The 16,363-nt window shown below is 40.0% G+C and overlaps 1 protein-coding gene across 1 annotated transcript in view; it reads left to right on the forward strand.

The window, feature by feature from the left end:
• WDR44 (WD repeat domain 44) overlaps positions 1-15,300 on the forward strand; it is a 58,536-nt gene extending 43,236 nt beyond the window's left edge. The window contains exons 14-20 of the mRNA XM_054039300.1: positions 4,216-4,338; positions 5,086-5,277; positions 5,526-5,627; positions 9,279-9,394; positions 12,411-12,538; positions 13,509-13,640; positions 14,173-15,300. Coding sequence (XP_053895275.1) covers positions 4,216-4,338; positions 5,086-5,277; positions 5,526-5,627; positions 9,279-9,394; positions 12,411-12,538; positions 13,509-13,640; positions 14,173-14,267 — 888 coding nt within the window. The 3' untranslated portion in view covers positions 14,268-15,300. The remainder of the gene's footprint in view (positions 1-4,215; positions 4,339-5,085; positions 5,278-5,525; positions 5,628-9,278; positions 9,395-12,410; positions 12,539-13,508; positions 13,641-14,172) is intronic.
• Positions 15,301-16,363: the final 1,063 nt, after the last annotated feature.

The raw sequence follows: 16,363 nt of genomic DNA on the forward strand, positions 1-16,363 counted from the left end.
TCTCGTAGAGTATCCAGCATAAGAACATTCTCTCTCATTCTAGCGCCGCTGCAGTTTTTAGGGGGCCAGATTCTGAGCTGGTGTCAATGGCATAGTGTCATTGGATTCAGTGAAGCTGTGCTGGTTTACTCTAGATGAGGATCTGCTCGCAGAATATTCAATACCTTCAGATTAGCCATCTCTGAGTTTGAGCTGTGCTGTCTGTGTTGTATCTAAAATGTGAGCTTGGCTGCTGCTCTGTGAAGAGCTTTTTATTGCACCCTTTTAACTATTCTATTATGGCTCCGTCTGTATTGGCAGGAAGCGGAGTCCATTTGTGGCTTTCCATCTTTCATGTGATTACGTAATGTCCTGCCACTACTGGCTGCAGTTTGATTATCTGAAAACGTTGCTCTTCTTCCGTCTCCCCTATTTTTTAAAAGAAGAAGAAAACTGGTTATTTCACACCTTTTTGACCATTCACTGAAGAACTTAAGCTACACAGAGAGGAGGCAGGAATGATTGTTACTTTTTCAGAGGTTGACTGGCACTGGTTGAATAAACAGCTAATAAAAAAAAAAAATTTTTAATTCTTGCAGATAATTGTGCAACCCTACTGACGTGTGTTGATGAGATCTTACTCACCCTGGGGCTACCCGTGTGTAAGGGCTCACCAGCATAAGTAAAGGTGTTCCAATGCAGTTGTTCATAAATATGGAAACCGGGAAAACTTTTTATTGGATTGTCTGGAAGCAACTTAGATTATAAAGATTCAGAAATCAAGATTTTAAATTTACCATTATCAAATCAAACACCTTAATTTCTGGAGGCCATTACATTTCGTACTCAATTAAGGGTCTATATTAAAATCAAAGTAGTATGCAGTCAGTACCTGATACAGAACACACCTCGGGGATCTTCCGAAGATACGCAAACAAGAGAACCCAGGCAGACCCATCATATCTGGCCTCAGCACTCTTACTGAAGGAATATCAGGACTCATAGAAACTATCCTCAAACCACTCACCACCCAAAGGGCCAGCTTCCTCCAGGACAAAACTTGGCTTCTTCCAAAAACTCTGCAAATTAACAATCTCCCTCAGAATATATTTACCAAAATAATGGACAGCCTTCAGATATCCACCCAAAACACATCACCAAATTCATCCATTTCATCTTCAACAACAAACACTTTATTCAAACCATGGGAAGAGTCATGGTTACTAGGATGACTTCCCAGTATATCAACCTCTTCATGGCCCACCTTGAAGAATTTCTAGACAAATGCACCATGAAACCAGTAATATACCTGAGATACATCAAAGACATTTTCATCCTCTGGACAGACGACTTGAGCTCCCTCATAAATTTCCACCGCAACTTCAGCCACCACTAGCCATCCATTAAACTTTCTAGAACACACCCACACTAGCATCAGCTTCCTGGATGCCACAATCCACTTCAACAGTGGAATCCTACAGACAACCATTTACAGGGAACCCACGGATTACCACACCTACCTTCACAGATCCAGTAACCACCTCAAACAAACTAAGGGACTGCCAGGGACTCAGATACCACAGAATAGTCTTCCAGGAGAAAGTCTGAAATGTACACCTTAACACATTTAAAACTGCCTTCACCATACAAGGACACTCTACCAGAGAAGTGTAGATCATCGTGGAACAGGCCACCCAAATGCCCCGAGAGAACCTACTTCAGTACAGAAATAAACCCCGCTCCAACCACACACCCCTAGTTGTCCCCACCACCCCATGCTGGAACCCATACAGGGGGTATCAAACAATGACACCCTCCACTTGATTGGTACCCCATCCGGAAAGAAATCTTTTCTGAATCCCCTCTTCTGGCCTTTAAACAACCCTCCAGCCTCTCCAAGCTCATAATTACAAGCAGGCTCCCCACAGAGCAGGACATACCAACTCAGAGGCACCAGACCCTGCCACAACAACCGATGTAAAACCTGTAGACCTATCTCCACTGCTCTGATTATCGACAACCCTCACAGCACACCTTTCGAGATCCATGGATCCTACACACGCTTATCACAATATGTGATATACTTCATCCAGTGCACTAAATGCCCCAATAACTCCTGTGTTGGTGAAATCGCTACACTCTCAAATGAGCTGACAATGAAAAATAAGACAAACACCATATCTGTGGGTGAACTCTTCATAAAGTAGGTTTCAGAGTAACAGCCGTGTTAGTCTGTATCCGCAAAAAGAACAGGAGTACTTGTGGCACCTTAGAGACTAACAAATTTATTAGAGCATAAGCTTTCGTGGACTACAGCCCACTTCTTCGGGCTGTAGTCCACGAAAGCTTATGCTCTAATAAATTTGTTAGTCTCTAAGGTGCCACAAGTACTCCTGTTCTTCATAAAGTAATCATTCTGTATCTGACTTCTCAGTCCTCATCCTCAAAGGTAACTTGCTCAACGCTTAAAGACGACACTTGGAGCTTCAATTCGTAACTTTGCTAGATACTAAAAATCATGGACTGAATAGAGACACTGGATTTATGGCTTATTACAACAATCTGTATCCTACTTGACAACCCCCCCCCCCCCCCCCCCCAGCTTTTTTTCCTTTTCCCCCTTATGAATGGAGAGGTGGTGTTAACTAGCCACTTGGCCTTGAATGGTCCATTGAAATGTGTTAACTACTTATGCTAAACAATCTGTTCCACCTTGTACATTTCCCATACTAGAAGAACTCTGTGTAAGCTCGAAAGCTTGTTTCCCACCAACAGAAGTTGGTCCAATAAAAAAATGTCTTTACTGTCTTTGTCCTTCTCAGAATGCACAAGTAAGAACTAAAAGATGAAACAGAATTTTCAGCTTGAAAAAAAGGCCCTAAATAGAACTAAGTGATCTGTATTCAGTACTGAAATAACTCTGAAAAACTCTGAATTTGAGAGGAGAGGGAAGGGGAATTTCCACTGATATATTCTGTGGTTTCTAGTTCCTGCATTGCTATTTTTGTCATCAGTACATTCCACTGTTCTCGTGCAAATTGTATAGTCCTTGAAGCCACTGCAGTTAAAATGAGAAAATCACCCTACCTTCAGTTTCGTATCACACTTTAAAATCTTGAGTTCTCTATACTGAAATAACAGAGTAACCTCTTCGGAATGCAGACATCTGGCCAAAGGAGACCAGGCAGTAGCCTCTCTGCCCTCACCCTGGAGTTTCTTCTACCCATGCTTTGTTTTGTTTGTTTGTTTTTTAAATACTTTTTTTATAATTGTTATAACCATTTCATTGCCACTTTCATTGATATTTTTTCCTATTTTAAAAAAATTTCTACCTAAATCAGTGCACAATCAATAAGTATTTTGGGTGAAAATGACATTTTTATGAAAAAATCATTTCCTCCTATCATACTTAACATTTGATCAAGTGGTCTGTGGGAGTTGGTAAACAACTTCACATGGTATCATTCTAGTCTTGAAGTGTGAAATTTACAAAGGATGAAACCTTATATGCATGCTCTCAGTAATCTTGTTTGTTAAAAAAAAATCTTAAAAACCTACAGGCTGCACCTTTCAAATGCTGTGAAAATAATTCTATTTAAGAATGAAAATATTATAAAGAGAGAATATTATTTTTCTTCCACTTCCGTGAAAAGGAAAAGTTTATTCCTGAAGAGTTAATTTGCTCTTGTTGATTATTCTCTTCCGCAACAGCAACTTAACAGTTAGTTTCTGTGGAGGTTATTTTGATGTCATAATGGGAATGGTTCTTGACTTTAAGGTGGGGAATAATCAGGAATAGATGAACTCTAAAATTTTCATCCAAATTTTTCTAGTAATAAAGGGGTAGGGAAACGGAGTATGATATAGAAATGGTTTTTAAGTGGTTTTCAGAATTCTTCAAGAAATGTTGTAGGATACTTAAGAAAATAATTGTAGTTGGTAGGTGCCTCTGCTAATTACCCCATTTAGTAAGCTAGTTGCTACAACTATTGTCTTTCCAGCCCCCCCTCTCCCCTCCCCAAAAGGTGGTGTATTAAAATAAGTGTTTGAGCATTAGCATTTTGGGGCGGGGGGCGGGTAAGCTTCTCATTAATACTGAGTTCCCTACTGGAGTGCTGTAACCTGGAAATCCATGTTATAATCTGAGCAGGAAATATTCTATACCAAACTGCATTTGTGCTGTGTACCAGTATATTTGATAAACCTTTGAATTATTTCATGCAATTTCTTCCACAGAACTACTTCTTGCTTTCTTCTTCAATGGATAAAACAGTCAGATTATGGCACATATCCAGAAGAGAGTGTCTCTGCTGTTTCCAGCATATAGACTTTGTCACTGCAATAGCTTTCCATCCAAGAGTAAGTAGCTGTATACTCTTTCATATGAATAGAGGAGACTATTTTTGAAAGGGGATTTAGGCACCTCCCATTAACTGTCAAACTTAAAAATTGAGTCTGTGTAAAAGTTGGGCACATGAGTGCTCTTTGTGCCTCTTGAAAATATTCCCAGTGTCCTTAAAATTCTGTCCTGAACATTAGTTATTGCTAAACCCTATTCCCAGTCGACTGGCTGACACGATATAGAACATGAATTGTTCTTGTCTGCACTGACCGCTAATATTGCATTCATTAACTTGATTGTAAAATAAATCATGTTTCAAAATGATAAAATTTCCTAATGTTGACAACGGAGTGGGAACACAGTGCGGCACTCTCTGAAAATCCATCCCAGCCACTTATGAGCTTCATCATTGACTCCGGAAGGAGCTGTGTCCAACCAGCCAGAAAAACATCCGTCCTTATCAGGGTATATCAGAGAGTAAAGAACTCTAAGTAGCACATTGTGCCTCTCAGAGGGACTCTTGAACACTTAGACCATCTTTGGATAGAAGACATTTTTAATGTTGCTAAATTAAAAAAAAAAAAAAACGTAGAGGTGTGCATTAAATGATATTTTAAATAGTGTCTGGGTCTTAATTCTACTAATTGATTTATCAGTGAATTCCTGTTTGGGATGAATGGTGGGGCCGGGGATGGGGTTTCCAGTATGTATTTCAGTGCATACACATCCTTTTACTCCACAGCTTATGGTATCTGCCCTTTTAGGATGACAGGTACTTTTTAAGTGGCTCATTGGATGGGAAACTACGACTTTGGAACATTCCTGACAAAAAAGTGGCATTATGGAATGAAGTGGATGGGCAGACAAAATTGATCACAGCAGCAAACTTCTGTCAGAATGGCAAATATGCAGTGATTGGCACATATGATGGCAGATGTATCTTCTATGATACAGAGGTAAAAATTTTGTATACTGAGTTGTTAATTACAGCCATGGCTTCCATTTATTGATAGGACAGTTTCACTTCTAACTTACATTATATTAGGTAAATAACTTAGTTTAAAACCTTTTTTACTATTCATTTACAGAAATATAAGCTTTCTAAACAGTTACTATTTTTCAAGTTCTAGCAGACTTACTTATGCTGCCTGCAGTTTTATCGAATACTTCCCAATAATTAAGAATCCGTGTAATTTCTTTCTAGCACTTGAAGTACCACACACAGATACATGTGCGTTCTACCAGAGGACGGAACAGAGTTGGAAGAAAAATTACTGGCATTGAGCCTTTGCCTGGAGAAAATAAGGTACTGTAATATAGTCCAAGCAATCTTTCACATGCACGTTCAGCCAGGTGTTAGTCTCAGATACTCAGTATTCTTCCCAGGGCCTATTTAAGAGGTCCTGGACATACACTGCCCCCACTGACTTCTGAATAATAGTTTCTGGGCACTGCTGCGATATAAACATTTGCTGAGATGTAGTTCAGTTGATAATATGGTACCACAATCACAGCAGAGACAAATGCCATATTTAAAATTAAAATTGGGAATATTGTAGCAATCTAAAATACTGGAATTGGCTACTGATGGTTACCCCAGGAAGTGCTTATATCTTACCTTTAGTATGTCTAACTTGTTTTCTATTAATTGGGTTTATTTTTGGAGATTTTGCTGAATTTATGTGATTTCATACGATTTACCTAGAAAAGTTGTTAAACACGACTCAGAAGCTGCTGTTTTAGGGAATAAGTTACCTTTGGTGTTTCCATAGTTGGTCCCCTTGGTCGTCATAAGGGACAAATGATCATGAATCAAAGAACCTACACTACAGCATACTAAACTTAAAATGAGAGAATTCTCAGCTGCCACTAACATCTGCTCTGTCAAGGCTCTGATGTTATGAATTGTGAACTCCTGGCTCTGGCTTAACTATTTATCACCTGCTGCTCTGTTGCTTCCATGATTGTACTCTAGACGTATACCAATGCTGTAAGCAGCACTGGCCCATCTGGTTAATCAACTGGGGGGTTTTGGTGATGAGCTGTGTATGATCTTCCAAAAGAACAGGGGATGGGACCTTATCACCTAGAGGAAATAGGTGAAATCCCTCTGCCCATTATGTTAAAAGTGACCTGCTCATGGGAGGTGTTTCTAACCTTCATTTTCTTTTCTCCTTCAACCGGGAAATATCTCCCTCCCCCCCCCCCCCCCCCCCCCATAGTTGAAGGCTACAATATGTAAAACCTACTTCAATTGAACTTTATACAACTAAATGAATACCAAAATGAGGGAACCCAATAAGCATATGATATAGCAATAAATCACGCCAAGGACTGTCACAATTTTTGTGCACTGCTTGAATAGTTGATCCCTTCTGCTTCACAATGCACCCAAGTTGTCCAGTGGTACCTACTTTTGCAACATCCCATTGTGGCTTATTGCTACGCGGCAGATCCTATTCTATTTCCAGCATGATATGAAGGTGCTAGTGAGTTGAAATTTCTTCTGTCCTCTCTTGCGTAGTTGCTTTCCCATGTACCTTTTCTAATGTTCCCTGTTTAAATGTGCACTTAAATCCCTGATCTTAAGAAGTGTGACAATGGAGGTGCAAAAAAACCAAAACATTAAATTACTTATTTTGTCAATAATGGGCCAGTCTTATTTGGGGTTACTGCTGTTCTTCCAGCTGCGTGGCATGAATGATATACCTGTGCTCTTCTGCGAGACCATGATTACTGAACAGCTCTCCCTTTGTCCTTATTGTAGAATAGCTAACAAATTTCCCAAATCTCCCTTACCAAGTGATGCAGTGTCCTTTGAGCCTCAGTACATATTAAATCTGTGTGCAGGTGTACTTGCCAGCTTTAATGTCCTGTAAAATAATGAGAGCATATCTACATGCACATTCATTTATTTACAGGTTAGTCCCAGTTATTCAAATATCCCAGAATTAACCTTTGAATAATCTGACTATAAAAAAGTGTTTCTACATTAAGATTTGATGTGAAGAACATAACTGAATTTAAAAACCAGGGTTCAGTTAATTGGAGTTTGTCTGTACTTCGCATAAAAGGGACGAGAAAAAATAAATATGAATACTACTAAACAGCCAATAAATCTCTCCTTCAGTAAGGTGGGAGCCTGACTTTCTGAAATCAGGAGTCACTGCAAATAGCTCAATATACTGCTCTTATGCAAAACAATAAAGGAAAAGGGTTTTTTTTAAATTCCTTAAATTCTCTAGGCCTATTTATAAATAATTTGGTGTCATTCTCTCCTAAGTTTTCTTGAGACAGTCAAAGCCGGAATGATTTGTTCAAGAACTCTTGTTGATAGAAGTTGGGTTTTCCAATCAGGTAGCAGAAACAATACCATGTGACTTGAGTGAACAGCATACCTCACAGATATCAAAGGGGTAGGCAGTAGAATATTCTACTGAGTTACCTATTGATGCCAGTCCGCAAGAAACCAGATTAAACAGATACATCTTGCACTATGTCCTGAAGGCTCCCAGATCTGGGCATATTACTTGGATGCTTTATAAGCTTGAGAGACAGGGACTAGATGAGCACCCAGTCCCCACCTGAAGTACACGTGGCTTGTTGTGAGAGCTCATGTCATTCAAGGATTTCTTTCTAACTGCCATGTGGTATGGTGAGTGGAAACTCAGGGCAGGTGCTCCTGCTCAGTTGCTAATGCAGTGGTTAATGCAGAGCGCTGAATTGCCTCCCCCCGCAGGCTCTCCCACTGTCTCCTTTCTCAATCACTATGGACAGTGGCACCATTCTGCCTGTCTCTCAGACTCATAACCCAGCTGCCCTCTTGGACTCAGTTCTCCCTGGGTCCTCACATCAAGGCTGTCTAGATCTTGCCGATATTCCTGCATAACATCTCTAAGATACAGCCTTTCCTGTCCCTCTGCGGAGCCAAAGCACTTGCTCAATAACCTCAATCTCAATAACTGCAGCATCCTTCTCTCTGGCCTTGACACATGCAATCTTGCCCTGTTCATATCCATTCAGAATGCCGTTTAAAGACCATTTTCCTAACCTGTTGCTTTGGCCATATCACTCCTATCTTTAAATGGCTCCCCTTTCCCTCGCTGATGAAACATAAGTTACTTGTCTTCACTTTCAAAGCTCTTCATGGTCAGTCCTCACCCTACTTCTCTCTCTCATTCACTACGGAGCTGTTGACTCCCACCTCCAATCAGCCCAGGATGCCAGCCTCCATCTTCCACTTGTTCAAATTTTCAATCAGGCACCTTTGTGCTTTCTCCCATGTTGGCCGTCACACTTTGGGAAGAGCCATTCCTGTAAATATTCCTCTTATTCCTGTAAACGTCACCCAAGCTACCTCATTAACCTCCTACAAATCCCTCCTTAAAACTCTCCTTTGACGTGATCCAACCAAAAACTTGACAATAATTATGCCCCTGGTATGCTGAGACTGCTGCCTATCATGCTGACCAATATTGTCTCACTGTTTCCTTGTATTCCCAGCTCGGTCTCTGTTCATCTGTTCTCTTGCTTTATACTGCAATTGTCTGCTCCTTGACACAGGGATTGTCTTTCTGTTCTGCGTTTGTACATCACCTAGCACAGTGGGGTCCATGACTGGGACTCCTTGGTGATCTAGTAATAACAATAATGTATTTGGCTCAGTCCATAACCAACATGGGTGGGGATGTCCTGTATGTGCCGTTTGACACAAGACCAAAAATATGGAAATGTCATTGTACCAGTTCTTCTGGGATGAATGTGGGTGACAAGAAGGAAAGTAAGTGTCAGTCTGTTTAAGTACCTGGAAATTCTGCTGCTGTGGTTTGAATCCGCTGATGATCTTTTGTGTATGCTGTATTGTTTGTATTAAAGGTTTGTGCTGCTTATAATTTCTGTTAATTTTAAATTGGAAAGCGGTTTCTGAATCTTTGCAACATTTTTATTTCACTTCTAGATATTAGTGACATCCAATGACTCCAGAATCAGACTGTATGACCTAAGAGATTTGTCCTTGTCCATGAAATACAAAGGTTATGTCAACAGCAGCAGCCAAATTAAAGCCAGCTTCAGGTAAGAAGTGGAAATATGTAGGATGTGTTCTAGCAATACACTTTGTGAATCTCCTAGAAATCTGTTAAGGGTAATATACAAAATCGTCTTGTTGGAGGATATCTGTATGTAACCGAATATGAAATGCAGCAGCTTGAATGCCGGTTTGCTAGAAATCCCAAGTGAGTTGTAGGGGAGGGGAGAACCCAAACCCACTCTGCAGGCAGGAGTGGCAGAGGTGCTTAGGGATAGAGAGCTCATGTAAATAAGCTAATCTCCTTCCTTATCTGCACCATTACTCCCAATTCTTGAGTCATGTCCCATAATAGCTTCCACAGCTCACAGGCTCCAGAAGCCTCACACAGAAGCCAGGAAAACTCTAGGGCTGGAAGAAGTACTATAGTTCATTGCAGTGGTGAGGAGAAAGAGGCTCTCTGAGGTGTTCTTCCTTTAATGAAGAAAATCTCTTGGTGGCTGTTGTCTTGGTTCCTCCTTCCCCATCTGTTGTAGGGAACAAAAGGCTCTTGATCACCTCCATTGGTGCCCCCGTCAGCAAGTTGCTTGCATTTCTCAGGTGGGGAAAATTCTCCTTTTCGTCCCCCCACCTCCTATTGCATTGGTGAGGGGAGGAGTATTGGGCCCAATAAGCATAATATACTCCCCCTGATTAAGCTCCTTTGAGCTTCCGACTCCGCTCAGGCATGCAGGTGTCAGTTTCCTGATTAAAAAAACTGGGGAGCTCGAAGGAAGAAGAAAGGGGGCCTTCTTTACATGTACCATACAGGGTAGTCAGGCCAGGCAAGTTGCAGAGCCCATCCCAGCCCAAGCCTCTGACTGCCAGATGCTGGGACTAGACGACAAGGGATGGATCACTTGATGGGTGATCTGTTCTGTTCATTCCCCTTAAAGCATCTGGCACCAACCACTGTTGGAAGACAGGATACTGGGCTAGATGCACCATTGGTCTGACCTAGTCTGGCCGTTCTTATGTTCTTATCCCTGAGAAGGGGGTAGGCTTGAATAGCTGCTTAATCCAAAATCTGCGCTGGGATTCTTTTCTTATGTCAAAGGTGCACATGTGTACAAAAATAATAGGTATACTCTTGTGGTGGTGGCAGCAGGGAGATGAATGAAGTTCCCAAAGCTGAGATGTTTATGCTAACAAGCCCCTACATTGTGTGACGTTTAAATACGCTTACATTTAAAAATCAAACCTGCAACAAGAACAGAGGGGTAGCACAGTTAAGTACTCAGGTTAGGAATTAACAGGTGTGTTGTGAGCAAGACACGAGAAGTCATTCTTCCGCTCTACTCTGCTCTGGTTAGGCCTCAGCTGGAGTATTGTGTCCAGTTCTGGGCACCGCATTTCAAGAAAGATGTGGAGAAATTGGAAAGGGTCCAGAGAAGAGCAACAAGAATGATTAAAGGTCTTGAGAACATGACCTATGAAGGAAGGCTGAAAGAATTGGGTTTGTTTAGTTTGGAAAAGAGAAGACTGAGAGGGGACACGATAGCAGTTTTCAGGTATCTAAAAGGGTGTCATAAGGAGGAGGGAGAAAACTTGTTCACCTTAGCCTCTAAGGATAGAACAAGAAGCAATGGGCTTAAACTGCAGCAAGGGAGGTCTAGGTTGGACATTAGGAAAAAGTTCCTAACTGTCAGGGTGGTTAAACACTGGAATAAATTGCCTAGAGAGGTTGTGGAATCTCCATCTCTGGAGATATTTAAGTGTAGGTTAGATAAATGTCTATCAGGGATGGTCTAGACAGTATTTAGCCCTGCCATGCAGGCAGGGGACTGGACTCGATGACCTCTCGAGGTCCCTTCCAGTCCTAGAATCTATGAATCTATGAATTGCATGTATTACTTTGAGCCTATTTTGTATATCATAGAATATCAGGGTTGGAAGAGACCTCAGGAGGTCATCTAGTCCAACCCCCTGCTCAAAGCAGGACCAATCCCCAACTAAATCATCCTAGCCAGGGCTTTGTCAAGCCGGGCCTTAAAAAAGACTGTGTTATGACAGTCTGTCATCATATGATCACATACTATTTCTCAAATGTCTGTAATTTTTGCAAACTTTCATACACAAAAAATTGTGCTTTTAGGTACTGGTCTGTTAGACCGTGAATATCTATATAGTATGATAGGCTGCACTGTCACTGTGTATCTTGCAAGGGGCTTATTTCAGGTTGCAGCCAGAAGCAGAAGAAAAACAGGACTGTGCTTTTTGTATGAGTGATTTTTCCTCCCACTGAATGCGCTAAACTAGGATAGTGTAATCCCCTCCAGGTGCAGTAGCAGCAGAAGAGTAATTTCTTTGCAGCTGCCATTGTCAGCTGTTGGGGAGCGTTTTACGCACGGGAGGGTGGCTAGATATCTGTCACAGTGCCTCTAAGGTGAGTGGACTGCTGATTTCAGGGCAGGTCTACATTAAAAAGCTACAGTGGCACAGCTGCAGTGAAGCCACTACTATGCCATTGGGAGAGCTTCTCCCGTTGGCTTACTTAATCCACCTCCCCGAGGGGCAGTAGTTACATCAAGAGGAGAAGCTCTCCCATCACAACATAGCACTGTCTACACCAGGGTTAGGTGGGTATAACCATGTTGCTCAGGGGGTGGATTTTTCACACTCCTAAGCGATGTGGTTCTATCAATTGAAGTTTGTAGGGTAGACCTGGCCTTAGACTCTGGGTTTCTTGTTTTAAGTGGCTGTGGTGCTGCCACTAAAGCAAAGGAGCTACTTTGACTGTAACTTGTTTTTCGACAGTTCCTTACATTAGTTCCTTACTGTTCTAGTGTCCAAATCGAATCACTTGTTACAATCCAGCTGCTGCTATGATGTATTTCTTATGATTTGACTGGTAACTAGCTTTATATATGGTAATGGAATAATTTCTGATTTCTGTTCTTTAAGTTTTAAACAGCAGGTGTATGCTTTTCTGCGATTTCATGTCCTTTTAAGGAAAGCAATGCAGTGTGCTGAGTGGAAGAGTCAGGGATGAAGGTAATAAGTCTTTCTCTTTTGTATTCTCAGCCATGATTTTACTTACATTGTAAGTGGCTCAGAAGATAAATACGTTTATATCTGGAGCACCTACCATGACTTAAGCAAGTTTACTTCAGTAAGGAGAGATCGTAATGACTTCTGGGAAGGCATTAAAGGTAAGTTACTTGATCTTCTATATATTTTGTTTTTTATCTAAGCTTGTACAGTTTTAGGGATTGAATGTCTTTAATGTCTTTTGGCTTTTACTTTTGCCAGCAACAATTAAAAACTGTAAGGAAAGTCACACAGATTCATTAACCTAATATAACAAGCATTAAGTTTATAGCAAGCAAGCAATACATCACTTTTTAGCTTTACTCATAATGAAACTTCTCACTTGAAGAGTTGAAGAGATCCTTCAAAATATTTGACTAAGTACAACTGAATAAGTGGCGTGATAAGAGATGGATTTAAAATTTTCAAATAATCCATAAGTGTCAATCCAACTTCAGTCAGGGTCTGGACTTAGGTTTCTAGATGCACTATAATAATTCATACAGGTCAGCAGAGCTATTCGCTCAGTTGTAGAACTGTAGGGACATCAACATTGAAGAATGTGTTGCTTGGTGTCTAGATAATTTAAAATCCTAGGGGTTTCTATTGTATGGAAATAGCAATTTGACTCTGAAAACAAAATGAATTGCTTAAACTCTAAGCTTTGTAATTTGCCACTCCTTAAAATAAGAAAACATGGCATCAATCTAAAGAAAGTCAGAGCAGAAAAAGCACCCATTCTCCCCGCCACCGACACCCCGACACCTAGGTTGGGAGGGGAGTTAAAGTAAGAGGAGTTTCTTGAATATATTTTATTCTGTCTCGGCAATCATTCATATTGTGTATCTTGATGGGATGGGTGCCTACAGAGACATTTTATTTCCTCAGTTTTTTTAAAGATGGCAACAGTACTCCCTGCCTAGCCGCAGAATTCCCGGAGAATGCAAGTGATGACTTGGTTCAGCTTACATTAAGCTACTTTGGGACTCTGAAATTCTTGGTGTTTTTTACTGTATTTACACATGCTGTATTTTAGAAAATTCATTTCAAGAAACAATTTATCTTAAAATATATTTTCCCCTTTTTCGTTAGCACACAATGCCGTTGTCACATCAGCAATTTTTGCCCCAAACCCCAGTTTGATGGTATCATTGGAAACCTCTGAAAAACAAGAAGCTGAAAACAAGGGAGATGATCCTGAAGCATCCGACACTATACCTTCTGGTAGGTTGCTGATGTCCACCTGTATTTGGTACCAGCCGAAAAGATCAGAGGCAAGATTTGATCCATAGTGTATAAATGACTTGTCAGAATGTTCTTGAGGAAAATGGTAGTTCATCTGTTGGTATGGGCATTTTTTTAATGAGCTGCTTTAATAGATATAAAAATACCCAACTATTACTCTGTAGAAATTGTTTAGAAACGTGCAAATGGAACATGGAACATATCACTGACATCCAGTCCCCATTAGGAAGATGCATTGTTTTTCCATTCAGACTGAGGACAATGGGGCCCCATTGTGGTAGGTGGCTGTACAAACCCATAATAAAAAGACTGTCCCTCACCCAAAGATAGCTTATGATTTTGGCAAATAACAAGAGGCAGCTACTGACTATAACAAATGGGGAATATGGAGAGGACAAGTATGTGGTACCTGGTCTTCAACTGAAAACTACATCTTTCATTGCAAATGGTAGCTGTGTTTTAATAAGCAGGTCTCTTTTAAAATCAACTAAATACTTTCTTTTCTGTTAAGGTGCTTTGAAGACAGATCACACAGAAGTGCTTTTATCGGCTGACTTTACTGGAGCTATCAAAGTCTTCATTAACAAAAAGAAAAATGTATCTTAATTATTTGTAGCTGTTAGCATTAAAATGTGGTACCTGGAAGTAAAATTCCACAGATGACATGGACGGAAGCAAGTACCTAATGTAATAGCATCGTGGGCTGATTGAGTAGCTTTAAAATAATGATTTAAAACTAAGTTATCAGACCTGTTGGGAAGCAGTCTCAACCTATTAACACCTGGGCTTGTAGAATAGAAAGGAATGTGTAATAATAACATTGCCAAACTTAAATTAAAAATTAAATAAATAGGCTCTACGTTTTCTAAATACCATTGTTTTGCTACATAATTGTGAACATGCACAGATTTCTGCATGAAAATATGTTAATATATTCACACATGTGTGTGCCTTTTTGGTTACATGCACTAAATTGAACATATATCAAGAGTTAATTTATTTAGTGGTGGGGGAGGGGAAAATAAAATTTAAAAAATGCTAAATGGTCTAGCTTGAAAAGAAAATGCGATCTCTTTGCACAAAGTCCCATTTCTAAGAAAGGTGATCTGTTTTGAATTTGTGGTCATTATGGTTCAGAATATCTAAGTTATGCAAGTTTCTGATGGGTCAACAACCATGTGTTAAATGTTTTTATAAATTTGTCAACTTTCAGGACATGTGAAAATTTTTGTTGTCTTTTAATTGTGGATTTAGATTCCTTTATATATGTGTATATATATATATTTTGCACACTGGAGCACAATATTTCTATGTAAAGAATTCTCTCATTCCTTGTTCACGAGCACCATGCTATGCTCACCTAAAAAATTAAGCTGCATTAGAAACAATTCTTATATTTTACAACAATGTAAAATAAACTGTTTACATATTTTTTTTAAGCATTGTAGTTGAAAAAAGTTTTAGGTTGTCTTTTTGTTCGTTTAGAGCTACTGAATTTGAAAATCTTTGTAAATATTCATATAATGTACCAATGAAATAACATTCTGGGCAACATAACCATGAAATGTTATTGATGGTTAAAACTGTTTCAGAGAACAAAGATGTATCATTAAAATTGGTCACAAATACTTGGAAAATATCATTCCTTTTCAGATATTTTGTATGTTTGCCTCTTTGCCTTAATACAGTTTCAGCCTGTTTTTTCTCAGATCAAAATCTTTTGCATACAGTTGTTCACTTGTCCACTCCACTCTCCCTGATTTTTTTTCCCCCCTCCTCTGATTTTAAATGGTAATTTCAGTTTTCTTCTTGAAAGAAGCAGTAGGGGACTGGAAATGGGTATTAGGTGGAAACTATGTTAAGAGTTATTGCATGATCCTATACACACACTTCCCTTCTGAGAAATTCATGAAGTCTTGACATTTGTAGTAGCATGGGGAAAGAAATGGGAAACCCATAAAGAAAAGGAAACGGCATACTTGAATTGCTCTGATTTCTTATTTCTACTTTGCCACTACTGCTGCTGTGATGAGTATGATCACAGTTTGAGTAAAGTTAATATTGGAGGCAGTATCTTAAGCCAGAAAACTGATAGTTGAAAAGGACTATAGTAAAGAAATCACTGCTTCTGACATCCCTGCTTAGTAGATGCTAATATGGGAGACATGCTGTCGAAAATCCGGTTTGCCTTCAAGATGCGGTCGCTTGGGATAAGCATGACTTATTTTCAGAGTAATAAGTACTTGGGTAATGTAGACCAGCTGAAAGCCATCTTAAGTTGGGATGTTCTTAGTGGGTACTGTTTATTCGGTTCTTTTCCACTACCGTGTCTTAGTAATTTGAGGAGAAACCTGAAGAACATGAAGGGCACAGCTTGTGATTCCTAAAATGAAATGAGGTGCCACTGTAATGAAGAGGGTGAATACACACTATGTTCTGCTAGACAGTGTTGCTTCCTGTAGCTAGATACTGGACTTAGTCTGTGACATCTTCGATTCCATTAGATTGTTTTCATAGCTTGTATGTTTTGGAAGTACATGAATACCAAAAGTCCACTTGCTCACATCTCTAGCTATAGTGCTATATGCCATCAAGCATGTTACCTAGATGTGATCACCGTAGGAATAGGAATGCACCACTGATAGGGTCTCCTCCTTTAGAGAGCCTGTCCTTGCTAATTTGCTACAGCCCTTTAATTCAAG

The sequence above is a fragment of the Malaclemys terrapin genome, chromosome 9 (genome assembly GCF_027887155.1).
Source record: "Malaclemys terrapin pileata isolate rMalTer1 chromosome 9, rMalTer1.hap1, whole genome shotgun sequence".
In the NCBI taxonomy this organism is placed as follows: domain Eukaryota; kingdom Metazoa; phylum Chordata; order Testudines; family Emydidae; genus Malaclemys; species Malaclemys terrapin.